The sequence below is a fragment of the Rhodamnia argentea genome, chromosome 7 (assembly GCF_020921035.1).
Source record: "Rhodamnia argentea isolate NSW1041297 chromosome 7, ASM2092103v1, whole genome shotgun sequence".
NCBI classification, from domain to species: domain Eukaryota; kingdom Viridiplantae; phylum Streptophyta; class Magnoliopsida; order Myrtales; family Myrtaceae; genus Rhodamnia; species Rhodamnia argentea.
This window is the reverse complement of record NC_063156.1, coordinates 7,964,031-7,990,833: the sequence shown is the minus strand read 5'-3', so window position 1 is coordinate 7,990,833 and position 26,803 is coordinate 7,964,031. Positions and strand designations below refer to the sequence as shown.

Here is a 26,803-nt window from a genome sequence, read left to right as displayed (position 1 = left end):
GGGAGGGAGGGAGGGTTTGGAAGACGAATGTTAACGATATTATCAGAACGATATTATCAGGATTATGTATATATTTTTTTTAAAGTGCATATCATTGTATTTGGCATAATGTTTATCTTATTTAGAAATAATTAGGGATTCTATAAGATAATTTCTTATTTAGAGAAATTTTGATAATCCTGTTGCTTCTCCGTATTTTTTCAAGATTGTGTGTATCTTGAATCGTATATTATTTCAGATAGTGATCTAATTAAAATCTATAAATATGCTGATGTGATTTTCATTATAATATGGGTCTGTTTGGTTCAGCATTTGGCTAAGGGACTTTGAGAAAGTGCAAATACCTTTGGGCTAAAGGCTTTTTCCAAAATGCAAATAGTATTTGACAAAGTGTATTATAAAAACATATTAGAAAATAACTTTGATGTAAATGTTGTTTGGTGAAAAATGAACTCTGTAAAGTATTTTTACTTTTTCAAAAAAAAAGCGGCGGTCGGCGATGGTGCGAGGCGGCGATTGGCAGCGATATGTGGTGGGCGGCGAGTGGCAACGATCGGTGGTGGGCGGCGGCAAGGATCGGTGGTGGACAGTGGCGATGATCGGCGGCGGATGGCGGCGGGCGGCGGGCTACGGCGATCTAAGGTGAAAATTTTTTTTAAAAAAAAATTAGTTGCATTTCACAAAACTCCTTTAGTCCAAGTACTTTGGGTTAAAGGACATTTGAGAGCATTTGAAATATAATTGCATCTCCCCAAAGTGAGCCAAAAAATGAACCAAATACCATTTGCATTTGCCCAATGAACTTTAGAGCCTCAATGCTCATTCCCAATGCTGAACCAAACATGGCCATAGTGTTGACATATTCTCTTAATTGATGCCAGAACATTCCTCCATGCCAACTCCGCTACGGAGTTACTGACTTCCAAGTTATCAACAATCTCCTTGTAGCCGACTTGCAAAGCTTAGCGTCGATTCCGAGACTACCGATAGACTATCAGGAGTTATTCCAGAAGATTTTCTTTAATGTTTGTTGGTCTTTCAAGGTGTCTATTGAGCTGCCCTAGGAGGTGAACGAATCTGAGTCCAAGTTTTTATAGTCTTAAATATGTTGTGGTTCTCAAAGAGTCCAGATCGATTCTCTAGATTTTAATGCATTTTCTAGTTTCTAGGGCTTTATCACTTCTCTAGTTCCTATGTCCTTAAATGTTAGTCTCTTTCCTATGAAGACATTGAAGAGTCACCTACGCTTGGAGGGTTGTTCCATACTTGTCTATATAGGCATACTAAGATGAATGAAAAGGCATACGTGAATTTTGATAAATTATTACCTTTGGCTTGAGAACAATGAGTTATTCTTATTTTACTCTTATCCCTTAGGTGGATTCCTACGAGTGGCGAGTATATTGTCCTTTTATATTCTCACTTGTGTCACCTCCTATCTCTCTACGCTCTCTCCCGTCGTCATAATACAAAATGTTATACATACTCTCTTAATAGGCACAACGTGATGTGGGTGCTCACGGGCTATCTGAGAAGAGAGTGGACCAGGAAATACAAGATCTTGTCCCCGAGGGCTACGTGGTAGGCCCATACGAACGCAACAAACTGATCCTCTATCACTGGTGGAGCACGTACTTGTCCGATTTGAACAGGGATAGATTCACGGGGTGTCGGACCGAGGCACGTCTTTGTGAGGGACATTACTAGTGTTGAGCGTGGCGACAACGATATACCTCTAATTGCTAGGGGGTTGGAAACCAGTCGTGATCAAAATGCTAATGAGTCATGCCTTATTCTTCTAAGACCAGCATCAGAGCACTCGATTTGTATATAATAGTTTTTTCGCGGTCCCTGTCTTTGCGGTCCCAATCTTTGCAGAAGAGGAACTTTGCTACTGGTACTGATGATAGAACGTGATCCGGCGGCGTACTTTTGCTCCCAAGTATCCGATGCTAGGGGCCACGGAGACTAGCAAATCCATCCTGGAAAATATAATGGAGCAACCATTGGTGCTCGAGTTTTGTTTTTGAAGTGTACCAACGGATGAGAAAACAACACATTTTGCTGTCAAATTCCCAAAGCGATGTCCTTGGTCCGACAGCTCGCGAATCTATCCTTGTTGACATGGTACAAGTACCAACATTAACAAATTGAAGAACTAACCCAACCTTTTCCAATAAAATTCATCCTTTTATTGAGTCAGTATATATTTGATCAGAGCCTATCTGGTATAATTTTCTTGCTTCGTAATGTTTTATAGACAAGTTCAAGAGCCTTCCCCAGTGGTCAAACTTAGGGTCTAGTTTTGATGATGTCTACTAATTAACGAGACATAGACTTTTGTCCTTTCCTCAACCGACGGCCACAATTTTTCTCGCATGCATGATGAAGACGACATGAATTGATCGTGGGATTACACGGACGATGGGACGGTTGAAAGAATCAAGAAGCCAACAAGATTGCAATAACTCCCGCCTAACACCCGTCGCTAAATGCGTCAGCATGAAGCAAAACATCAAACACTTGTCCAGAGCCTAATAAGAAACCTTCCTGATGAGAGCACGAAGCGCGGTCACAGAAGAAGGCTCTCTTTACTATTTATGGCGACCATCTTGGTCACCATGTTTTGGACTAGCTCTCGGTTCCCAGTTACAAGTACCCTCTCCACGCACCATCGTCAAGCGCCCGCACACACCCACTACACTTTCTTTGAGAAGTTCAATATAAGTTTGCTTGCCGTCTGAGAAAAGATATGAAGGGCGCGGCTTTGGCGGTAGCGGCGGCGGCGGCAATGGCCTTGATAGCGCTCATGGCGAGCCCTGTGGAGGGCATCACTTGCCCACAAGTGCGAAAGTCTCTCGGCCCTTGCGCATCGTACCTCACCAAAGGAGGGGACCCCGGGTCGGCGTGCTGCGACGGGGTGAGAGGCCTGAAGAACAGCACCCCGTACCCTGCCGACAGGCGTGCCGCCTGCGTGTGCATCAAGCAACTCGCCAGCCAGTCCCACAACATCAAGGCGGACGCCGCCGCCACGCTGCCCGGAAAATGCGGTGTCTCAATCGGCGTCCCCATCCGCGCGGACGTAGATTGCAACCGGTACTAACTTAAATTCTGTCTTTGCATATTTGGTCCGACAACGCTAACAGTCTTAAACCGCTCAAACCTAGTATTTCTCGGTCCGCCATTGTACGTGCTCTTATATACGAAGATCTACCAGCATGGTTATGACAACTGATCCTTGTGCTTACCTACATAAATTTTTGCAGCATTTCTTGAAAGAGGAAGGTCTGAGGGAATGGATAAGAAGGAGCAGGGGTGGCGTCGATGACTACTCCTAGCTCTGATAGTTAGTGCTTAGTGATGTTTTAGAACGTAATAAGGTTGTCCTTGTGACAGTTCTCCCTAGAGAGCCATGTTGGTCCATCAATAAGATTTTAGACTACTTTTTGCAAGTCTTCTACTTAGAAAATATAAAGTCATCTCTCGCTCACACATACACGTGGAATGGACAAGCAGAAACAAATCGTCAAACGGAAATAGAGGTGCATCCTAGATTACAACGAGAAATGTAAGTTGACATCGCTTGTAACCAAGAAAATTGCTTAATCGAGCCAAAATAGGGAGAGAGAAAAAAATTGTCTACATATTCTCTTATTACAAAGTATAGACATGGATGACAGGAGTGGAACCTCTATAAACTTTGGATACATATGAAGAAATAATCGTATGGTCACTTTTGCGGCACGTCGGATGACTGTTCTTGTATCAAGGTGCTCAACCTGAGATCGGTGCTTGTTTTAAGTGTTTTCATTAGTAAATTGAGGGGGGAAATGGCAAAAGAGTCATAAACCTTTTGCATGTCAATTCAATCCTAAATCTCTTAAGTTTGTCAATTCAACCCTAAACATTTTCACATTTTGTTAATTCAGTCCTATTGGCCGAAAATCGCTGACGTGGATACCGGCCGTCCTACATGGTACCGCCGGTGCTAACATGGTCAAATTTTAAAAATATTTTAATATTTATGTGTTATTTTTCCTTTTTCTATTTTTTTGTTTTTCCTTTTTCCCTTTTTCTTTTTTTTCCTTTCCTATTTTTCACTTCTGCCGGCCTTAGGCAAGGGCAGTCTTTGCCTTGGAGGGCGACGGCCGCGCACGCCAACCCGGGCGAGGGCGACCCTTGCCGGAACCCAACGGAAATTGAGGCCGGGCGGAGGGAAAAAAAAGAGAAAAGGGAAAGGGAAAAGGCGGAAAAAAAAGAAAAGTGGAAAAAGGGAAAAGAGAAAAATAAATAAAGGAAAAAATAAATAAATAATTTAAAGAATATCAAAATATTATTAAAATTTGGCCACATCCGCACCGACAGTGCCACATAGGACAGTATGCGGCCACATCGCCGATTCCGATTAATATGACTAAATTGGCAAAATGATGAAAATGTTTAGGGTTCAATCGGTAAATTTAAAAAGTTTAGGATTGAATTGCTAAAAGTGCAAAAAGATTTAGGATTTTTTTTATATAATTTTCCCCGTAAATTGAGGAAGCCGAAGGAAATAAATTGTACGTAATAAGCCAAAAAGGGCAAGAAGAGAAATGAGCGGAGTTGGAGATGAATTGCATGGCGTGATGTGAGGTGTAGGCAACAGATGGGACGACGAGAAACAAGAGAGGACTCGAAAACCCCTCAATCCTCTTTGTTTTGTCGCAACCTCCTCATTCCTCGGCATCATCGTTGACTTTTTATTTTTATTTTTCTTGGTCGAACGCATCATCGTAGACTTGACCCCGTGTGTTTCCTCCTCTATCTTTTCGTTTACATCTCCTCAACGTATGAGGATAAATTTTAGGACTTCATAGCATTTTTTTTTTAAATTTTTAAACTCACTTATACTTTCGTGATGAGTTTTAAAATTTCTAATGCACTCACCCGTCTATCGTATTCATTGACTAATATGTCCTTGTATTGGCTGAAGAAACCATTTGTTCCTTCTACTTGTCATCAATAGAAGCAGGCGAGCGGAGAGATCTGCGAAGTGGAAAAGTTGTTTGGCTGTTCATGACTGTTGCGACAGCGACCGAGGATGCAAATGAACATTTTTGGGCGTTTTGGCTTGAATGTCCGAGGCAAAAAGAGAACACCAAAAACTAATCACCTATAAATTCACCCTTTTTTCCTTACATTACAAGTTCAAATTTACACTTTTCCAAAGAGCAAAAGCCATGGTAATCATGCTGAGGTTGGTCCTGATCCTGGCCATCTTGCTTGCTGGAATCCAAGTCATCTGCTCATTCACTTATCCTGGCGACTGTAAGTCGATTCGATTCAATCAGTTGAATTCACGTTAGGCCAACCTTCGCTCCTGAGAGTGCACATCCGACCTTTCTTTTGATAATCTTCGGTTTTCCTGAAACAAGAAGACACTTGTTACATTGTTAGGGAAGTAGATTTATATGGGCAAGTTTGGAGAAATTTGGAAGTGGTCACATGCATTAGGAACTACGTCACATCTAATGCTTGCGCGACATTGAAGGAGAAAAAAAGGAGCACCTGCAGTGCATCTGATTAATCTGTTTACTGCAAAATGTCGAACGATCAGCTGCAGCACTTCAATGATGCACAAGCATCTGATTAAAATCTTTTTCTCTGCAAAATGCCGCATTATCAGCTGCTGCGCTCCAATCTCTAAGGGAAATATGGCAGAACACACTGCCGAGCTGGGCGAAAGACGACCCCTGTGGGGTTACCTTGGGATGGCGTGACCTGCAGCAATTCGAGGGTGACTGCATTGTGAGTACAGTACTTCCATTTCACCTATTGTCGTTAAATGCCTGTCGTTGTAGTCCATATGCAACTCCCAATTGATTAATGTACAATAATAGTATGGCTATTGCCGGTTTCAGGGGCCTTTCGTCTATGAACATCAAAGGACAGTTGAGTGGTGATATAGGAGGCCCGACGGAGCTAATATCTTTGTGAGTCCTCTGGCCTTTGAAGAATGACTTATGACTAAGATCAGATAGAAATTGTTCCTGATTTTATAAGCTGGCACTCAGGACAATCCAAAGCAAAGAGCTATATTTATTGTATGCTCAATCTCAAACTTATGTCTATCTTTCTCTCTTTCCGACCGGTTTCATCCTATTTCCAGGGACCTGTCCTTTAACAAAGACCTCACCGGTTCCCTCATGCCCCGACTTGGAGACTTATCGAAGCTTAATACTTTGTAATAGCTCGTTCACAAGACTGTTTCCTGATCTCGAAAAAGTTTGTCCCTTCCTATTTCTTTTTTCCCTTCTGCTCTGTGCTTAGTACTTCTTTTATCAGAATCTTAGAAGGTTGCGGCTTCACCGGCAATATTCCTGATGAGCTTGGCAAACTTTCTCAGCTGAACGTCCTGTAACAATTCGGGATTGTCACTATGGGAATTTTGTTTGTTTATTCAGTGTAAAAGTGACTTAATTCTCTCTGTTCAAGCTAACCATCTTGCCAGGGCTCTCAACAATAATAATTTCACCGGTATGATTCCTGCTTCTCTGGGGAAACTGTCCCAACTCATTTGGCTGGATTTGGCCGAAAACCAGTTCATCGGACCTATACCGCTCTCAAATGCCAGCACCCCTGGATTGGATCTTCTCCTAAATGCCAAGCACTTGTGAGTATCATCTAATTAATTTTCTTATATAGATTCAAGGTCGATGCAAAACCTGTCAATGCGTGTATATGTATGAGCGTGTATGGTTGTCTGTCTGTGTATGATTGGAATGAGATCTACTCAATTTCTTTCGAATTGGACCTCAAAGAAGTCGCTTGTTCTTGGTTTGGTTTTTCAGCAATTTCAACAAGAACCAGCTCTCGGGGTTCCATACCAGAGAGACTATTCAGCGCGAAAATGGAACTGATACACGTGTACGTTTTTCTGCTCAAGTGATTGATGTGTAAGTTGATACTCAATTGTTAATTTATGCTGTCACCATCCTCCTAATAAGCAGTTACATTTTCTTTCTAACAGATTATTCGATAGCAATCTATTTAGCGGATCGATCCCATCCACATTACGACTTGTTCAGACACTCGAGGTTCTGTAAATGAAAATCTCTCTATATGGTTTCCAGAGAATCGTTCTTTTTAGTCACTCGAAGCTTTTGTGACCATTCTTGTTCTGTCATTGCACTTGGTGCCAAAAATGCAACGGTCGTCTCTATGGGAATTCATTTTCAGGAGAAGTTCCGGCGAGTATCAGCAATCTTGTCAGCTCATTGTATTGTTAGTATCTTCTTTATCAAATCCTTAGCATGTATTCTAGTTCAAGTCCACTGAAATCCTGCCATGATCTCTTTCAGGAATTTAGCGAACAACAGACTGAATGGTTCTTTCCCCAATTTAAGCAGCATGAGCTCGCTTAGCTCCGTGTGAGTAAATGCCAGGGCAGTCAAAGGTACCGATCTTATGCTGCACGTTTATTCCCTCCTTTTGTGCTGATGAAGTTCGATGTTCTGTACGAAACAGGGATCTTAGCAACAATTATTTCAACCCGACGAATGTGCCAGCTTGGTTCTCGACCTTACCATCGCTTACAACTCTGTACGTGCTTCTTGTGCTCGAAGCATATTCAGTAAATTTTTTTCCCCAAACTGGTGGTAAGATCTTTTGGGAATTTTCTAGTGAGCTATTCTGGTCAGGGTTGTGGAGTACGGACCGCTGCAAGGGAAGCTACCAGACCGCTGCAAGGGACGCTACCAGAAGGAGTCTTCGGCAATCTGCAAATTCGAAAAGTGTAAGATCATATGTTTTGGACCATTTTCTGTAGGAAAAGGGAAGCGCGATTTCAAGACTAAAAGTCATTTCTTTTGTGCCAACTCAACCAGAAAACTGAGAAGCAATGCAATCAATGGAACATTGAACCTGAGCAGCAACTTCAGCCGAAATCTGGAGGTCGTCGATCTCCGATATAATCAGATTTCCTCTGTTGAGACCAATCCCTCAGGATATGGCAATACATTATTGTGAGAAAAATTATGTTTTTGGCATTATCAGCAATGTGCGTTTGCCCTTCTGATGATCGCAAATCTCACCGATGAAATTTTGTACATTCAGGCTCTTAGGCAATCCTATCTGCAACGACAGTCTTGCAACCACAAACTACTCTCAACCTTCAGGACAACCTGCGATATCTAATTATTCTACCAGCGTCGTGCATTGCGGAAACGATTCGTGTCCACAAGGTCAAATGCTCAGCCCCCAGAGCTGCGATTGCGCTTTTCCGTACCAGGGGAAATTATATTTCAGAGCACCCACCTTCAGGAAAATGAATGTGACCTCGTTTCAGGAACTCGAGGAGAGCCTCTGGACAGGACTGGACCTCACTCCTCGCTCGGTTTTCGTACATAACCCCTTCTTCAATACCAACGACTATCTGGAAGTTCCAGCTGCGCTCTTCCCGACCCCAGGAAATCATTTCAATGGTTCGGTGATCTCGAGCATTGGACTCAATCTGAGCAACCAAACTTATAAACCGCCTCAACAATTCGGTCCCTATTATTTCGTGGCATCTCTTTATGCTTTCAATACTACCTTAGGCATCTAGAGAGACACTGTTGACTGTTTTCCAAGACAGTTTAAAAGATAAGATAGGGAGTAAATATCCCAATTTTGATTACTTTAGTGCAAAGGCTAGCAAGCATCAGGATTATGACTTGCATTTTCTTTGGGTACTTTAAAACTAAAGGCCTACTGATGATCTTATTATGGTTCCATCATTACACAACATCAACTTTTGATTGAATTTAATCGACCTAATTTTGCTCGGATGGATCGATTTTCGTCTTTCGGCTCTGTCTGTGCTAATTATGTCTAATGGCCCTCGACAAATGCGATAGTTAAGATGGTCATATTTGTCGATGAATCGAGCGCAGTTAGGTGTCTACTTTCCTCTTCATTTTTTTAGCTTTTGTCCACTCAAGCAAGGAGAGTTCAATCTTTGATCGCTCCACTTCTACAGTCTTCATAGTCTGCAGGAAATTTTGCAAGGTTCTTGCCGTTCAGACAAGTTTGTGGATCTGATAACAGTACTCTAGTGACGCTATGGATTGATGTATGCACGTGTGTCCTAATCATTGCCGCCGCTGCCGCCCCACCATTGTAGGGAAGGGCCGGCGATGGTGGGGTATGGCTGGCCAAGGGTTGCCGGCCCCTTCCTGGCGATGGTGGGGCGGCAGCGGCAAACACTTGCAACTCTCGCCTGGTTTTTCTCTTCTTCATCATCTTTTTTTAAATTAGCTTATGTTTTGATATAATCTAAATAAAATTTCTACTAAAAAAAAATCAGATTTGCACCAAAACTATGTCCCTTTAACCACGTCAGCACCATATAAGAGAAATAATGAAAAAAGTCATGTCAGCATTTTTTGCTAGCCAAGTTGAACGAAGTTAACGAACAAACTTGATTGCGCTAGTTTGATGAGTTTTTGAACTTGATTGCACTTCTTGTTAGTTTCAGGATTCCATTGCACTTTCGCGACAAGTTTTAGAACTTTCAATGTGCTTATCCCAAAAGAATAATTGAGACCATAACAAATATTTTCAGTCTTCTAATCGATTTTGTTAAATATGTATTAGTCCTCTTTTTTTTTTACAAAACATTACATCATCTATAGGTGGGCAAAAGCAAAAGCAGAAGAAAGTTATGATCAATTGCATCATAATAACGAATGCAAATTGATCATTCTTGTACGTCCGAGTGTGTAGTATGAATTATACAAGCAGCATAAAAGTTGAATCAAGCATGGAGCTATCAAAGAGGCCTGTGCGACTTGGACATCTCGGAGCTTTCTATATGTGCTCCTTGTCTATTCACGAGGGTTCCATTGTTCCCATCGCTTCGTAATTATTGATGAAGGGTGAGCTTCTATTTCCAGGAAAACTTCACGATAAAGGAGATTTGCTTTGTAATTATTAGTCAATGGTGCATTTATTTCTGGAAAACCTTCATGTAAAGGAAATTTGTTTTCTGGGATGTCATTTTCAGGAAAAATGTTTTCCTCTTTTCAGATTAGGAGATTCATTTTCCTAAGCTTAAGCGATGCATATTTTATTTTGAAGTTTGCTAGCATAATATTCTTTGGGTGACTGTGTGAATAACAGCATATTGTGGGTCATAGATTCTTTAAGGAGCGGACCTCACAATAATTTTTAAATATTTTTTTATTTTTTTTTTATGGGGCTCACAATATGGCATCAATCTTGCAGTAGAAAAAAAAAAGCTGTCACATAAGCATATACCTTTTATTTTTATCGCAAATGATTTTTTCATTGACCAATTGTTTTGAGCAAACCAAATGCGTGAAAGTCTAGGAAATTAATTCGCGAAAAATTCTTTCGTTTGGACAAACGTGTCCTAAGTTTGATTTCTAGGATGAAGGGTCTCATGAAATCGGTTCTTGAGTCAATCTTCTCGGTCTCTATTGGGCTCTACAAAGGGTAGGGGAGTCGTTAAAAGGAGTTCAATCGCATACACATGCGGCGAAGTAGCGGAGCGCAAGAAGTCCGTCACCGGAGTTCCACCTCTAGATTATGATTATGCAGTCAAAAAATCGACCCATAGAAGGCGACGCCAGCAAATAAAGCCGAAAAAACACGAACCAAAATGGCGTGATTCGATCACCGAGACCTACGTTAAGAGAGAAATACTCTCCTATGAATCACAAGGGCAGCAACGATTTTCACAGTCAATTCCCACAGGATTTGTTCGGACAACCGAAAAAACTCGTTCTCCGTCGCACAGCTTGTCGAGTCCTCTCCTCCTTCTTCAGAGTCTGTACATTCTCGTACTATCAAACTATACTCCAAATCTAAACTTCCGGTGCGCTTAATTATTCCTTTAAGCTTGGAGAATTACTCGCTTTCGGCCGGCCGATTAAAAACTTATTTACTACCACTCTTATCATTACAAAACGTGTGACATACAACGTCGCGAGCACATTCGCGAGCACATAAACCCAAAGGAAGAGGACAAGCAGACGGGGCTGCATAGAGAGATTACTAAGCAACAGATGGTACGAGGCAAAACAAAAGAGGAGTCAACCCGCTCATCCCATTGCAGTCCTCGTATTAACCTCTGGTTTTTTTTTTTTTTCATTAGCTTAGTGCTCTCCAATCATCGTGCAAGTGGCGGGAGCCATCAAGGGCCCGCCCTTCTCGATTTAGATATTATTGACTTAGTCTACAAATTGCGTAGTAATCTCCAAATGGGGTCTTACGCGCCAAAGGTATAAGTAAAACCTCCAAGTGGCATTAAGACAACTAATCGTACCTGACACTTTGTATCACTTTGCAAATCGATCTTGCGACCCGATGTAAACTTTTCACTGTTCTACTCCTTTCATCGGATCTTCGATTGTGTGTGTGTGTGTCAATGCGCAACCTAGTGGTATTGTGACAATTGATGATGGCAAACCCTCTTTCTGAATCGATATTTTGATGTGCTCGTTCCGCCACGATCCGACGGACATGTTTAATGGCATGAGATTTTCGCATTCGTACTAATCGTGGGATTGATCTGCTTTGACTAGAATAACCATAGGACGTCAAATCACGTGACCGGGCGCCAGTAAAAATAAGGAAAATAGGAGCGCTTAATATCACGTGACTGCTAGGATCTTCAAGAGAGAGGGAGAGATAATCAATAAAGATTACAACTTTACTCGATTAGCTTAACATTACATTTTATTAGAAAAGGATGTTTATACTCGAACAATATGCATCGGAAGGAAATAAGCTAATCTAACAAGGATATTACCTTATCTTAGAAAAACACGAAATATCAAATAATATTCCTAATATCTAAAAATATCACTAAGAATATTTTCTCATAGTGAATTCTCTAATATCCATAAATATACTTTGTCGCCGTACGGAATAAAACATTCTTGCTCCCGAAAAATTCGAGGGATGACGAGCGCCTCCATACAAAACAAGGACATTGGATTGAAAAATTGTGCCTTGTGTTCTGCTGAGGAAACCATTGTTTTCCTGGTAGTTTTTGTCATCTTGGAAAAGCTGGCGGACGTATAACACGGTGAGCACAAAGGCATTAACGCGGAAGATTTTGAAGCATAACAATGATTACTGTGCTTTGGCTTCCAAGACAAGGGGAACAAAAGAAGAGAACCTCTCCCTCTCTCTCTCTGTCTTTCCTTTTGTCTCAGCTTCTATGATCTTGAGAAACTTTCTTGCAATTCCCAAGAGCATATCAGTCAACTTAACATTCGGATAAACCCTTTTCCTGCTCCAAAAATGAGAGCTTTGCAGACAACTTTCTCAGTTTGGATCACAACATGGACTTAAAGAGTAGCGGCTGAGGATTGTTGTCTGCTAAGACCAAGCTTTGCTGAAAACATGATGAGATTGGTCTTCTTCCTGGCTTTGTCACTTGCTGGGATTAATGTCGTCTGCTCCTTCACTGATTCCGGCGACTGTAAGCAAATTCAACCCAACCAAATCTCGTTCATGTTTAGCTTGGCCTTTGCTCATGAGAGTGCATGTCCTCTAGTTCATGGAACATCTTCTATATATGGCCAAGTTTGGGCATGTTCTACTGCTTTGATTCATTTGTTTGTGGGGTTTTGATTGTGAATGAAAAAGCTAGGGGGAATAGTTGGCACTCGGGAGTTTTCAACATGTATTAGGATGTATGCTGCATCATACCTGTAGACCCTGTAATTTTGAAAATCAATGAAGCACAAGCATCTGATTAAAATCTTTTTTTCGCTGCACAATGTTGCGTTATCAGCCGCTGCGCTCCAATCTCTAAGGGCAATATGGGAGGACACGCCGCCGAGCTGGGCGAAAGATGACCCCTGCGGGGTACCTTGGGATGGCGTGACCTGCAACGATTCGAGGGTGACCGCATTGTGAGTACAGTACTTCCATTTCATCTATTTCTGTTGCATGCCCATCATTGTAGTCCATATTCAACTGAAAATTGATTGTCTGGCTATCGTCGGTTTCAGGGGCCTTTCGTCTATGAACATCAAAGGGTCATTGACCGGTGACATAGGAGGCCTGACGGAGCTAAGTTCTTTGTGAGTCCTCTGGCCTTCGAAAATGGATTTATAACCAAGATCAGATAGGAGTTGTTCCTGATTTTATAAGCTGGCACTCAGGACAATTCAAAGCAAAGAGCTATTTATTGTATGCTCAATCTCAACTTATGTCTATTTTTCTCTCTTTCCGACCGGTTTCATCCTATTTCCAGGGATCTGTCCTTTAACAAAGACCTCACTGGTTCCGTCACTCCCCGACTTGGAGACTTATCGAAGCTTAATACTTTGTAATAGCTCCTTCGCAAGACCGTTTCCTGATCTCAAAGAAGTTTGTGGTCTTATTTCCTTTTTCCCTTCTGCTCTGTGCTAAGTATTTCTTTTATCAGAATCTTAGCAGGTTGTGGCTTCACTGGCAACATTCCTGACGAGCTTGGCAAACTTTCTCAGCTGACCTTCCTGTAAGAATTCGGGATTGTCGCTGTGGGTATTTCATTTGGTTATTCAGTGAATAAGTGACTCATTCTCTCTGTTCAAGCTAACCTTCTTGCCAGGGCTCTCAACAATAATAAGTTCACCGGTACGATTCCTGCTTCTCTGGGGAAACTGTCACAGCTCAGTTGGCTCGATTTGGCCGAAAACCAGTTAACTGGACCTATACCGCTCTCCAATGGCAGCACCCCTGGTTTGGATCTTCTCCTACATGCCAAGCACTTGTGAGTATCATCTAATTAATTTGCTTATATAGATTCAAGGTCAATGCAAAAGGCGGATCAGAATGAGACCTATTTAATTTCTTTTGAATTGGACCTCAAAGAAGTCACTCGTTCTTGGTTTGGTTTTTCAGCCATTTCAACAAGAACCAGCTCTCGGGTCCAATACCGCCGAAATTATTCAGCGCGAACATGTCACTGATACATGTGTAAGTTTTTCTGCTAAGTGATCGATGTGTAAGTTGATACTCGATTGTTGATGTACTCTGCCACCATCCTCTTAATAAGCAGATAATTTTCTTTCGTGCAGATTATTCGATGGTAATCAATTTAACGGATCAATCCCAGCCTCATTAGGGCTTGTTCAGACACTTGAGGTTCTGTAAGTGAAAAACTCTTTATATGGTATTCTGCTTATCAGTCACTCGAAGCTATCATGACCATCTTTGTTCTGTCATTGAACTTGGTGGCGAAAACGCGACAGTCGTCTTGACAGGAATTCCTTTTCGGGAGAAGTACCATCAAGTATCAGCGAACTTGTGAAAGTCAACGAATTGTTAGTACCTTCTTTATTGATTCCTTAGCATGTTTTCCTATACGCCAGTTTTAAGTCCACTGAAATTTCCTGCTATGATCTCTTTCAGGAGTTTAGCGTTTAACAGACTGAACGGTTCTTTCCCCGATTTTGGCAACATGAACTCGCTTAGCTCCGTGTGAGTAAATTCCAATGTGCTCAATGGTAATCATTTTATGCTGCACATTCCATTCTCTCCTTTTGCGCTGATGAAGGTTGATGTTTGTGTACTAAATAGGGATCTTAGCAACAATTATTTCAATCCGACAAACGTTCCAGATTGGTTCTCAACCTTACCATCGCTTACCGCTCTGTACGTGCTTCTTGTACTCGAAGCATATGCACTAAATTTTTTCACCAAACTGGTGGTAACATCTTTTGGGAATTTCCTAAAGAGTTATTTTGGTCAGGGTTGTGGAATATGGACCGCTGCAAGGGACTCTACCAAAAGAAATCTTCAGCAATCCACAACTTCAACAAGTGTAAGATCATATGTTTTAGACCATTTTTCGTAGGAAAAAGGAAGTGCGGTTTTGAGACCAGAATCATCTTTTCTTCCTAACTGGACAGAAAATTGAGAAACAATGAACTCACCGGCGCCTTGAACATGAGCGACCACATTAGCCCGCAACTCGAGCTCGTCGACCTGCAGTATAACCAGATTTCCTCGGTCACGCAGAATTCCTTTTCATATACCAATACACTGATGTGAGAAAGTACATCCAAATACATTTTTGTCACTCTCTCCTTCTCTGATGGTCACTAATCGTGCAAATGATTCTGTGCTTTCAGGTTATTAGGCAATCCAGTCTGCAACACAACTCTTCAGAATACCAACTACTGTCTGCCTCAGCAATCTGTGAAGTCTTATTCCACCAATGTCACGGCTTGCGGGACAAAATCATGTCGACGCGATCAAAAGCTCAGCCCTCATAGTTGCAGTTGCGCTTTTCCATACGAAGGAACAATATATTTCAGAGGACCTTCCTTCAAGGGAATAAATGTGAATTTGTTTCAGGAACTAGAAAAGAGCCTCTGGATGAAACTGGACCTTGGCCCAGGGTTGGTTTTCATAGACAATCCCTTCTTCAATACAGACGACTATCTGCAAGTTCCGGTGGCGTTCTTCGCGGCCAAGGGGAAGTATTTCAACCGGTTGGAGATCTTGAGGTTGGGATTTGACTTGAGCAATCAAACCTTTAAACCACCAAGAGAATTTGGTCCTTATTACTTCATCGCCTCACCTTATGCTTTTCAAGGTAACTCGTATATGTAAACTCGTGTAAGAACTTGATTCTACTCTCGACATTGAGTACTGATTTATTGACTGAAAAAGTCCTCTATTTCAGTTCATAGATCCTGGAGCTCTGGGGCAATAGTTGGCGTCACAGTTGGATCTGGAATTCTACTACTTGGCCTCATTGCAGTAGGTACATACGCGGTTCGGCAAAAGCAGCGCGCCGAGAAGGCTATCGGCTTGAGCAGACCCTTCGGTAATTCGTGCACAAAAGCTTTCATTGTCGCAGTAAACTCACATGTTGGTGAAGGACATCATTTGACTTAGATCAGTGTCCTGTCTTGCAGCGTCGTGGGTACCGAGTGGTAAGGACAGTGGAGGCGCGCCTCAGCTGAAGGGAGCGAGATGGTTTTGCTATGACGAACTCAGAAAGTGCACCAATAACTTCTCTGAGAAAAATGAGATCGGTTCTGGAGGCTATGGCAAGGTAATTCTTCCAAAATCGCCTTTCGTGCTGCTTTTTCACCAATTTTACCAATTAAGCAGATTGCTTCTTTGGATCAAGTGGTTAACAAACCTATGAAGTTTCTGCACAAAGCTAGTGATTGTTGCTTCTTGTTTTGCCATTTCCTCTAGGTCTACAGGGGGATGCTCCCCAATGGACAAATGATTGCCACCAAAAGAGCTCAACAAGGATCGACGCAGGGCGGTCTCGAATTCAAGACAGAGATCGAGCTCTTATCGAGAGTTCATCACAGAAACCTCGTCGGGCTCGTGGGTTTCTGCTTCGAGCGGGGAGAGCAGATGTTGATCTATGAATTTGTGCCTAATGGAACACTCAGAGCGAGCTTGTCAGGTAAATTACACTGTCTGTCCAAGATCCTTTTCTTAAAGCGGAAGTGTTGCGAAAAAACATAAGTAGATGGTGTGATGCTCTCTCCAGACGCTGCTGCATATAACGTCTTCTTCATAGCACTCCTCACTTGTGTGGCAGGAAAATCCGGCATTCACCTTGATTGGAGGAGGCGACTCCAGATCGCTCTCGGGTCTGCTAGGGGGATAGCATACCTACACGAACTTGCGAATCCTCCTATAATCCACCGAGACATTAAGTCGACTAACATCTTGTTGGACGAAAATCTAATGGCAAAAGTTGCCGACTTCGGCTTGTCCAAGCTGGTATCGGACAGCGAGAAGGGGCATGTTTCGACTCAAGTCAAGGGCACACTGGTATGTCTTGCCGCTTCATTAGCTCTAGGTTTGCTATAAAAAAAAAAACAGCATAAAATGATTCATCGAGCGGCTTCCCTTTTGATTTCCATTTTTATCTTCTTGAAGTTATCACCGGAGTTCGAATTGTCAAGTTCCTATATCAGCACTTGAATCGCAAGGAAAGCTTCCATCGAAATAATTTTTAGAGCCTTGAAATTTCTGTAATGTAGATGGGCTCACAAGCAAGATGAAATTAGATCATATGATCTGTAGCTTCCATTACGACTTACAAGTCTAACATCTACTTCCAAACTGGGAACCTGTGGCAGGGCTATCTGGATCCGGAGTACTACATGACCCAACAACTAACGGAAAAGAGCGATGTGTACAGCTTCGGCGTGGTCATGCTCGAGCTGATAACCGCTAGGCAGCCGATCGAGAAGGGTAAGTACATTGTGCGGGAAGTGCGCACGGCGATGGATGCCAAGGACGACGAGCACTACGGCCTGCGGGGAAAGATAGATCCGTCGATCAGAAACTCGGGATTTCTCGTCGGCTTCGCTAGATTCCTGGGGCTGGCCATGAGGTGTGTCGAGGAGTCGGCCTCGGACCGCCCCACAATGAATGAGGTGGTGAAGACGATCGAGAGCATCCTGCAGCACGACGGTATCAGCACGAGCTCGACTTCTGCTTCGTCAACAGCCACGGACTTCGGGGCATCGAGGGGACCACCTAAGCATCCTTACAGCGACACAAAACCGAAACCGGATACCAGCAACGAGAGCACCGACTCCTTCGACTACAGCGGCGGGTACACAGTTTCCACGAAGATCGAACCAAAATAGCAGATCACCGTCTTCAAACTAGTTCTTTTCAGCACTTGTGATTCAGATGTTCCAGTCACTAGTCTTCCAATCTTTTCCTTTCGAAGAAAATTATAACTTGGCTTCATTGCAATAAGAGATGACACACGGGTAAGGCTGCAGCAAAATGAGCAGAACTTTTTGAGGAAGACTAGAGAGATTATCTTCATTTTGTCCTCTTAACTTTCGTGAATCTAATGTTACTACGAAGCAGACAATAATAGACAGTCTTGTTTTGTTACAATAGTTTCTGTTTTTTCCTCCTGGATTATGCAGCATTCAAGAATGTTTATGCAAGTCGTCTGTTGCTCTACATAAATTGATAGGTAAAAGAGAGGGAATCTCATAATTCAAATCGAGAAAAAGACACAGATGATGATAATCGCTTTGCCAAAAATCTCGAAACGGGATTGACCAAAAAGTCAAAAGATGCATACCTCAATCCAAAAAAGGGATAATCATATAAATAGTCCCCGAACTTTAATCAAATATACAATGTGGTTGCTGGACTTTTAATTTGATCAATATGGTCATGAACCTTAACTCAATGTGCAATGTGATACCTGAACTTTTAATTTGACTAATATGGTTCATGAATTTTTAGAACATGTTCAACTTAATCTCTAAATTATAGGAAGAGATTCAATGTAGCCCTTCCACTAATTCAAGTTCGTAGACGATTTTGAACATTTTCTTATACTAAATTGAATATGTTTCATAAGTTCGGGAACTATATTGAACAAATTGAAAGCTCATGGATCACATTACACATTTGGTTAACGTTTAGGAGCCATATTGGTCAAATTAAAAATTCAGGGTACATATTCCACATTAAGCCAAAGTTCGGAGATCATTTGTATTATTTTTTCCATAAAAAAAATTAGGGTAGAATGTCATAACACAACACCCCGTTTCAAAGTTACATTTTGCATAAAAAAAAATATTACATTTTGAAAAAAAAAATATTCAATTACAAAGGATTTCAATGGACAGTCGAGATTTGTTCTTTTGTGATCCAATTAGTTATTGTTCCTATCCTAATGATTCGATCCTAGGCTATTTGTAAAAACGCCTGTCGCACGATTCTCTAACTTTATTCTCATCCATGCTCCAGCGATAAGATGTCTTACGGAATTATTTTTCTTTTGCCAAATATTACAGAATTATTTGACATGACAACCACTAAAGCTAGACTGATTAAAGGGTAACGTCATAAGCACTTAAAACTGGTGCATTTGATTCAATAGATCGTGCAACTTTCGTATCGGATCGTATGATCCAATAGACCAACGTGATCTAATAGTTTCATTAAAACTATATATACTTTTTTTTTTTGGTCAGAAAACTATATATATATATATACACACACGGATTGCATGAAAAAGCCGTCCCCAAAGCTAACACATACATTTTAAGACGTGCTCATTTCTCACAAAAGAATACATTTATATTGAGAGAGATCGGTTCTCGGTCCGGTCCCACTCCGGAACGGGGAACCGGACCGAAACCTAAAACCGGACCCGAGGGATTGGTCTCAAATTTCCTGAATCGGAGATCGGATTGGAGTTGCCCAAAATCGGACCGAACCAAAGAGACCGGCTCCCAGTTTCCCGAACCAGGGATTGGGCCGAAGGTACTTCAAATCGAACGCAAGACGGTCTAGTTATCGGGCGATTCATTGAAACCGATTGCATGTGTTTGAAACATATATTCACATTTTAAATGTGTAGAAGTACCCCCAAAAATTAAGAGTTGAAATAATTTCTTTAAAGATTTTTAAGAAATAAAATTAAAATTTAAAAAAATAATTTGTCCTGGTCCGAGCTGTCCGGTGGGTGGGTCCATCCTTAGAACCAGACCAACAATTATCGGTTCCGATTTTATGGAGCCAAGCTAGCGCTTCCTGGATTCGGACCGAACCGGCCAATTCAGTCCGGTCTACGCAGTTGTTTTTACTCACCCTAATTCATTTTCGGTTTATAGAGTCTCAGTGCAATTGCCCTAATTTGTGTGGTCACTATGCATCTATGTGTATATGAGATTAAACGAGAGACACGAAAGTAGAAATTGAAGTGAATGCGGAGCTTGAATATTGGTATCAATGTTGAAGCACGATGAAGGACGCAAAGGCGCAAGGAACAAGAAGATGAGAAGAAATTTGGGGTTCTGGACAAAATGTCCCTCTTCCCGTCGTCGGAAAAATCACTTACTTGTCGACCAGTAAGCTCATACCCTTATTTGAAACAATATCTACTCTATATCATTTTTTGAGAAATTAGTCTCCCTTCATGTCGTTATTTGAAATTTCTCCTGTTTCATTTGAGAGCATTAGTAAATTTTATCTTTATAAGTAATTTACACAATGTTAATCTCCTCTTGAATATTTGTTGTTTAAATTTAAAAGCTCATCAAGTTCATGGAAGTAACTCGAGGTTAAAACATGAAGATAAAATGACAAATGTACATACATGCAAGACAAATTGACATAAGATCTCCATTTCAAAAGATAAATGGGCATTTTAACGAAATCGAAAACTATCAAGGCAAGCTAAAATAGTTGAAATGTAGAAAAACCTAGTTGATTTCCTCTCTCTCCTTGAGTGCTTGGGATCATCTCTGCTTTCTTATACATAAATCTTCAAAGGAATGTCCAGTCACAAAACTCTTGCCAACATAATAAGTCTCTAACAATGTCGATGCAGTGACGGTCCTGAATTTGCTATGAGATTAACGGCCTATTCTAAATTCAAGTCTAGACAACAAAATTTAAGGTGAATGAGACGAAAAATGTAACAAGCATGCAGAAAATTTTTAGAAGGCCAAAAGGAGAGAACTCGTATTCGGTGCAACCCATTTTCCTAGCACATGATATCGCCTGGCTCACCTAAATCACATGGTCAACCATAGTCCCAGAAACTAGAAAATCCTCGCTAAACCCATGATAGTTCGATTTCCCACATCACCACCAGAATCATCATCATCCTCGTAATCATGGTCCACATCGGCGCCGCCGGCATCGTTTGCCCAAGCAAAGTCTCCGGCCTAGCGAGCGAAATGACGAATGAGCCCTGCCGAGGTGGCGTGCAGATTCAGCGGACTCCATGCCGATGCGGTGAGCAAGCACAGGTCCTTCCACCCGAGCTTGAGAGCCCCGTTGTCCTCCACCAGTGTGTACCCGTCGCAGGAGAACATCCCGAGGAGCAGCGACGCCTGCGTCGCAGCATTCCCAGCGAGGGAGACGCCCCTGAACCCTGCTTGCTGCAGCTTCTCCCTCCAGCTGGTGAACTTCGGCTCCCCGCTCCTCGATGGTCCGCCGCATGCCAGCACGTTCCGGATCTCTCTGGAGAGCAGCTGCTGCTCGACGGCATGCCTCTCCTCGCTCTCCTCCCCATAGCTCGCCCCTAGCGAGTCGAACAGGGCCGAGTAGTAGTGGATCGCCTCCACGAAGCGGCCGAGGAACGAGCCCGCATGGCTCAGGTCCTGCTCCACCACCGTGACCACCTTCGGCGCCAATCTAGATTTACAGGAAAAAGACGGTAAATGGTCAATGTTACGACCCAAATAATGCAGGAATTGAATCTCCAATGCCACCGCTTCTAACCATGACGCAAAAGATCAGACAATCAAACGTGGAGGACAACTTTACAGCTCCTTCAATGGAGAAAAACTAGGACCAAGTGGGCAATGATTTTTCGCTCCTCCTATGGAAGCGACTTTGGACATGCCTAATGGGAACAAAAAGGAACTTCCTTTTGTGGGGAAAAAGATGGTGCAACTATCTAAGCTGGGCTCGCTTCAGCCATTGCTTTCCTTTCACTGAATCCAGAAAAGGTGCGATCTTTCATCGCTCAGCCACCCTTTATCTCTTTGGAAAACAAAGGGAAAAAACAACTGGGTAATCAAAATCACACGTCCACTTCTAAATCTCGAATGATCGCCAGCCAAAACCCAGAATGTGAATAGTCAAAAGGCAAAAACCAACACAGCACATGAAATGGCGATGGCATGGCATGGTTACTTATGCAACTTCGATAGCAGAAAAGAGAAGCTACCCTACTTGCTAGACGTCTTCAGCTATATCTACGAAAGATAAAAAATTGAACTTGGGAGCAGATCCGTATGGGGATTGTGAAAAAGATCATTCACGCTTTTTTCCCTTCTTTTTTTACCTCTGCAAAAGCCAAAGCGTGTTGGTATCAGAACCCGTGACGTCGTACAGCGAGTGCTGCAGCAGGTGAACCGCCACGGCCTCCCTCTTGCTCACGTTCAGCCGCTCCGGATCCAAGTTCCCGACCTTCTCCGCCACCGCGATGAACTCGAACGGCAAGCCCAGCTTGTCGGCGAAGTCGGCCAGCCGCTTCCCCGTGGCCTCCAGGGCCTCCACGGACGTGCCCAGCCCCGTGAGCCGGACGTGCGGCGGGCCGCCGGGCCGCGACGCCAGAATGTGGAAAAGCCCCGGCCACTGCAGACCCTGCATGATGTCGAGGTCGATGATGTGGACCCTCTCCTCGCGCTCGAACGCCTCCTGGATCGCCTGGTTTGCCGTGAAGTGGGAGAACTTGACGAATGGGCTGATCCCATTGAAGACCTAAAGAGCAGCAACAAGACAAAGCAAGAGAACACGATTTAAACGCGACCGACCGAATCAAACACAGTGCAGACATTATGACTATCTCACGTTATGGATAATGCGACATGAATTGACGACTCTACCTGGAAGGCGGAGGAGATCTTGTGGCTGTACGGCACGGAGGGGAGCGTCGCGTAGATCCCCAGGCACGAGTTCACGAGCCGGGCCGAGATGGCCTCCGAGAAGTAGGCCGCGACACGCTGCGCCGAGGTGCCGTACGGCGTTGAGAGCTCGGAAATCTCCAGCAGCATCCGGTTCGCCTCCTCGAGGTTGTCCGCCGACACGGCCTCCGCGCACTGAAGCAGCAGGGTCAGCAGGTGCAGGCCTTCCTCGTCCTTCTTCTGGTTCCGCATCTCCTCCTTCCTCTCCCTCGCCAGGGCCGCGGCTGCGGCGGCGGAGGCAGCCGTGGCCGTCGGAGTCGGCGCCGTCTCGCCGGAGGTGGACGATTTCTCGTTCTCCCCCTCGCTGCGCTGCTGCTGCTGAGGTGGCGGTTGTTGCAGCGGCTCCGGCGGCTGAAGCTGCGGCGGATTATTAGGCGGCTGCTGCTGCTGCACCTGGTTCATCGTCAGAACCGGAGCCCTCGCGGACGAAGCGCTCGCCTCGTGCTCCTGCAAGCGGCGGCTGCTCCCTTGGCCGACGGCCGCCGGTAGCGATGCGAGGCCATAGTTCGAGTACTGAGTATGATGGATCGTCGAATCGGGGAGAGAGAAATGCTGGTTATTATACTGCCTCTGTAACTGCAAATCCACCGCCGGAACCGGCTCCTTCATGAGCGAGCGTAGCCGGTACTCGAGAACGGCGGCGAGGTTAGGGTTACAGGGGTAGATAATATCCCTCACGTTATGGATGAGCTGAGGGATCGAGACGGACGTGGAGTTCTGGATGAGATCCTTGATGATGCCGTCGACCCACGCCGTCGCCGAGCTGTCCTCCATGGGAATGCCACTAGCACCGATGCTAGGGTTTATCGCCGTTGGAGGAGGCGGTGCGAAACCGGAGGCGGTGCGTGGTTTCTCCGGCGGGAACAAGGGCAAGCCGGAGAAGACGCAGAGCGCGGGGGGTTGTGGCTGGGGCTGAGACGGGAGGAGAGGCGAGAGGGCGGTCTCGGCAGCGTAAGGCGAGGTCGTCGTCGTGGCAATGGTGGTGCATGGAGTGGGGGATAAAAACCCTGGCCCGAGTGACGTCATGGTCAAGTTCGTGGAAGAAGGTAACATGGTCATGGTGGAGTGGTTGGGGACGATAATATCTCTCGAGGGCACGAAGCAGTTCGCGTCAGATAGAGGGTTACTCATCAAAGAAGCGTTGGCGATGGCGGCGGAGGAGGAGGTGTTTCGCCGGGAAAGCCTGAGGTAATCAGCGGCGGGAGGCGCCTGCACCTCGAGCTCCGAAGCCATCCTCTTCCTAACCATCCTGTTACCGCTCTCCAAGAGCCGACGTTGCTCTTCTAGCAGGGGTTGCTGCTGGTGGTGCTGACGGCGGCGGTTGTGGTGGTGGTGGAGGGTGTTAAGGAGGTGGTCGCCGGCGCCGCCGACGTTGGAGGAGCTCATGAAGCTCGGGCTCTCGCGGCGGCCGTTGCTGTCCTCGTTGTTGCTGCCATTGTCGCCGCCACTCATCAAAGCGCAAGCAGCCATGAACACCAATTCTTCATAACAGGGAGAGAAAAGCGAGGGCGAGGGCGAGGGCGAAGTGATGGGGAGAGAGCGGAGGGCTGGCGGCGGGTGTAATTATATGCGAGGCGGAGAGGGAGAGTGCACATGAGGTGCTCGACGAAAAGGCAAAAACAATTACTCAAAATACTGCTTTGGGATTCTACTACCTTTTTCCCCTCCTCCCTCGTCGCTCGATCTCTCGATTGTGCAAGAGACCCAACACGGCCTTCAAGGACCCTTTTCTGCCGGCGGGGGGGATTAAGATAATGAGGGAAGCAGGTCGCAGCTATGGCTTTTGGATGGTTCCTTGCTGTAGTACGCAGAGACCAAGAAAAAGAAAAGGAAAGAGGAGGCGAGGAGGGGGAAAGGGGAGAGAGCAGGTGGTGGTTGAGGGTGACGGTGGCGGGTAGCGAGACGTCGGTATCCGGGTGGAGGAATGGGGAACTGAGCGTGGGAGGGGTGGTGGCAGATTTCAGACAGCTCGGTTGAATCAAATGTATTTATCAAGCGGACATCGGAGCACAGCCACGAGAAAGAGAGAAGGAGAGAAAGAGGGAGGGGTCGTGGAGGTGGTGGTGGTGGGCTGGCAAATGGGGTGGGGGAGTGGGGAGATGTGTGAAGCTGCAGGGGAGGGGATGCGGGGGGAGTGGTGGGAATTGATGGTTGGTTTTGCGATTCGTCGCCGAGCGTTTGACTTCTTCGCTGGGTTCCAGCGGCAACGGCCATTTACTGTCCCTCGAGTGGCGCTCCCGAGCTCTCGTTCCGTTTCGTCGAGCAATGCAAACATTGCAAAATGACAAGGGACAAACGAAAGCCCACCTCCCCTAATCTTGGTTTAAGTTCGATTAATCCGCCATTTGTTCCAATTAAGCCCCTAAGTGTAAGATTAACTATCTTTTAGGACCAATAAAAACTCAATAATAATTAACGAAAATTATTATGGGACCCGCTCTTTTAAGAATTTGTGGCTAGTAACGCACTTTTATTCTTACAGTTATCCAAAGGCGGTTATACACTAAACAAAAAGTCTAATGCTACTTGGATTAGAGAGGAGGACAGCACATCGCGCCTTGCGTATGCATTCCAATGCCGTGTGAAGCATATCGTTAAACCACATGCCATGAAAGCGAATAGCCGTGTTAGGGGCCACTGCTAAGATTAGTTTTGCTTTTGATTCATTCACGGACCTGACATCTTTTGCTTAATTATATAGATCTCTAAATTCGTTTAGATCGTTCTTAGCATATAGCGCCTAAGGGTGAGCATTTCCAAGTTCCTTGCGGGCTCCAATGGAATCCGAAACTTATCCGTTGTAACGGGTTCTTCACTTTTTGAAACTTGAAACCTACCATGTATATCTTGAAACTCGAAACTTACAATGGAACCCGAAACCTACCTTTTATATCCTATAACCTGGAATTTACCATGTTACAGATTGTAGGATCTACCCAAATTCCACTTGTATTCTTAATTAAATGATTGGAGTGAATCATCGCATTTAATGACCACCACTTTTTATTACAATCTATCGACCACAACTCATATTCACATACACGAATAAATATGAAACATAAATAAGGTAAAAATCCCAGTCATAAATATAGCTGAAAATAAAAATGTAAACTGGTGGTTCCAGATTACATACTCACCATATAACGTCATGAAATACCGCAAATCTCCATTTTTTAGAATCTGAAACCTACCGTGCAAACTTCGAAACCCGAAACCGGACAAATTCCCTATCGGTTCGATTCTAGATTTTAAGCTCTACCATAGAATCATGCTCACCCTTAATAGCATTGTTCGAGAAGAAAAACCGATAAATGGGTATTTGAGTTTCGGCCTTTTTCATATTCTAATCGACGATGCTTGACGTGCTGTGTATGCAAAATGTTTCTCTCCTGGAAATGAAGTCGACACAAGCATTCCGGATGCCTAATTTGATCGCGTTCATGCGGTCATCACAAGCTCGCCAAAGATAAAGAGTGCTTTTTCATCCTTTTCTTTTTTCAGAAAACACGTTCATCGCTACCGACTTCATAAAGTTCTGACCGATTGCGTAAAATTGTATAGGAAGTCTAATGAGATTCTCTTTTTTGCATCAAGGATATCATTTGAGAATAGCAGTCGCGCTAAGTTGGATACACACCTTTTTTCCAATACCAAATTCTCTTATATGTATAATACGAGCTATTCAAAGTTCGAATTCCTTTTGAAGAATCTACACGACTCGAGACAGGTCTAGAATTGATTATTAGAACACATTACTCGGATATCGTAACCAAAAAAATCCGTGGATTGTTGAAATACATATCATCGCTTACTTGAAAACTTTCCATGATAACCTCTAATCAATAATAGCTTCAATTAGTACCAAACAAATCGTAGCTTAACAATATTCGAATTACGTGCATTACATTCGTACATTGCATATTATAGTTGATCAAATCATAGCAGATTTTTGTAACGGTATACATTGCGCGAATAATTACGTCTCCTCGAGTGGCTCGACGCGTAAATTACGTGCATTACCTTGGTACCATTAATCTAAATATCCCGACCGGATGTTGCATTTGACTTAAACTGCCAAAAACCCTTTCTAGACATTTATTTATATAGGCCTGGTAGGGGGGCTGCACATTTCCACACATGGGAAAAAGGCTAATAATTAAAAAAAAACCCTGATTAATAATTTCTGAGTAGTTCATGCTTATGGTTCCGAGACACGTCACCTCATCGATAATCGCGAGGAACTTGGACATTCCTATTTAAGGATTATTTTATTTTTATTATTAACGTTGTCTCTAATAATTTTTGGACGAGGTTGTAAAAAAAATAAAAAATAAAAAAAATTCATGCAGGCCATGACAGCTCGAACGATGTTCGAA

General features: G+C 43.7%; 3 protein-coding genes and 1 pseudogene across 3 annotated transcripts; 3 read left to right on the top strand and 1 right to left on the bottom strand.

Annotated features, from left to right (window-relative positions):
- The first annotated feature begins 2,724 nt into the window (after positions 1-2,724).
- On the top strand, positions 2,725-3,449 carry LOC125316082 (non-specific lipid-transfer protein 1-like). Its single transcript, XM_048283189.1, has 2 exons — positions 2,725-3,096; positions 3,267-3,449. Exons 1-2 carry the CDS (start codon positions 2,753-2,755, stop codon positions 3,274-3,276), a joined length of 354 nt encoding a protein of 117 aa, XP_048139146.1. The 5' UTR covers positions 2,725-2,752; the 3' UTR covers positions 3,277-3,449.
- A 1,779-nt stretch (positions 3,450-5,228) lies between these two features.
- LOC115752487 lies at positions 5,229-8,584 on the top strand (annotated as a pseudogene).
- Positions 8,585-12,393: 3,809 nt separating this feature from the next.
- On the top strand, positions 12,394-17,792 carry LOC115752488 (leucine-rich repeat receptor protein kinase HPCA1-like). Its single transcript, XM_030690691.1, has 19 exons — positions 12,394-12,472; positions 12,788-12,908; positions 13,008-13,079; positions 13,253-13,327; positions 13,427-13,498; positions 13,592-13,753; positions 13,885-13,959; positions 14,061-14,132; positions 14,235-14,306; positions 14,395-14,463; positions 14,563-14,637; positions 14,735-14,806; positions 14,895-15,032; positions 15,117-15,583; positions 15,674-15,817; positions 15,909-16,048; positions 16,198-16,417; positions 16,556-16,791; positions 17,103-17,792. Exons 1-19 carry the CDS (start codon positions 12,394-12,396, stop codon positions 17,616-17,618), a joined length of 2,877 nt encoding a protein of 958 aa, XP_030546551.1. The 3' UTR covers positions 17,619-17,792.
- A 2,632-nt stretch (positions 17,793-20,424) lies between these two features.
- LOC115752463 (protein SCARECROW-like) lies at positions 20,425-24,511 on the bottom strand. The gene is made up of 3 exons (XM_030690662.2): positions 22,350-24,511; positions 21,806-22,224; positions 20,425-21,150 (listed from the first exon to the last, which is right to left on the bottom strand). The coding sequence occupies exons 1-3, from the start codon at positions 23,895-23,897 to the stop codon at positions 20,679-20,681; spliced, it is 2,439 nt and encodes an 812-aa protein (XP_030546522.1). The 5' UTR covers positions 23,898-24,511; the 3' UTR covers positions 20,425-20,678.
- Positions 24,512-26,803: the final 2,292 nt, after the last annotated feature.

Bases quoted from the DNA above. Each gene is read 5' to 3' on its own strand.
- LOC115752463 (XM_030690662.2), bottom strand. From the start codon at position 23,897: ATGGCTGCTTGCGCTTTGATGAGTGGCGGCGACAATGGCAGCAACAAC. The intron at 22,225-22,349 runs GTAGAGTCGTCA...GCTGCTCTTTAG, and splicing joins AGATCTCCTCCGCCTTCCAG to GTCTTCAATGGGATCAGCCC. The intron at 21,151-21,805 runs GTAAAAAAAGAA...CTGTAAATCTAG, and splicing joins ACGCTTTGGCTTTTGCAGAG to ATTGGCGCCGAAGGTGGTCA.
- LOC125316082 (XM_048283189.1), top strand. From the start codon at position 2,753: ATGAAGGGCGCGGCTTTGGCGGTAGCGGCGGCGGCGGCAATGGCCTTG.
- LOC115752488 (XM_030690691.1), top strand. From the start codon at position 12,394: ATGATGAGATTGGTCTTCTTCCTGGCTTTGTCACTTGCTGGGATTAAT. The intron at 12,473-12,787 runs GTAAGCAAATTC...TTGCGTTATCAG, and splicing joins CTTCACTGATTCCGGCGACT to CCGCTGCGCTCCAATCTCTA. The intron at 13,080-13,252 runs GTGAGTCCTCTG...TCCTATTTCCAG, and splicing joins CTGACGGAGCTAAGTTCTTT to GGATCTGTCCTTTAACAAAG.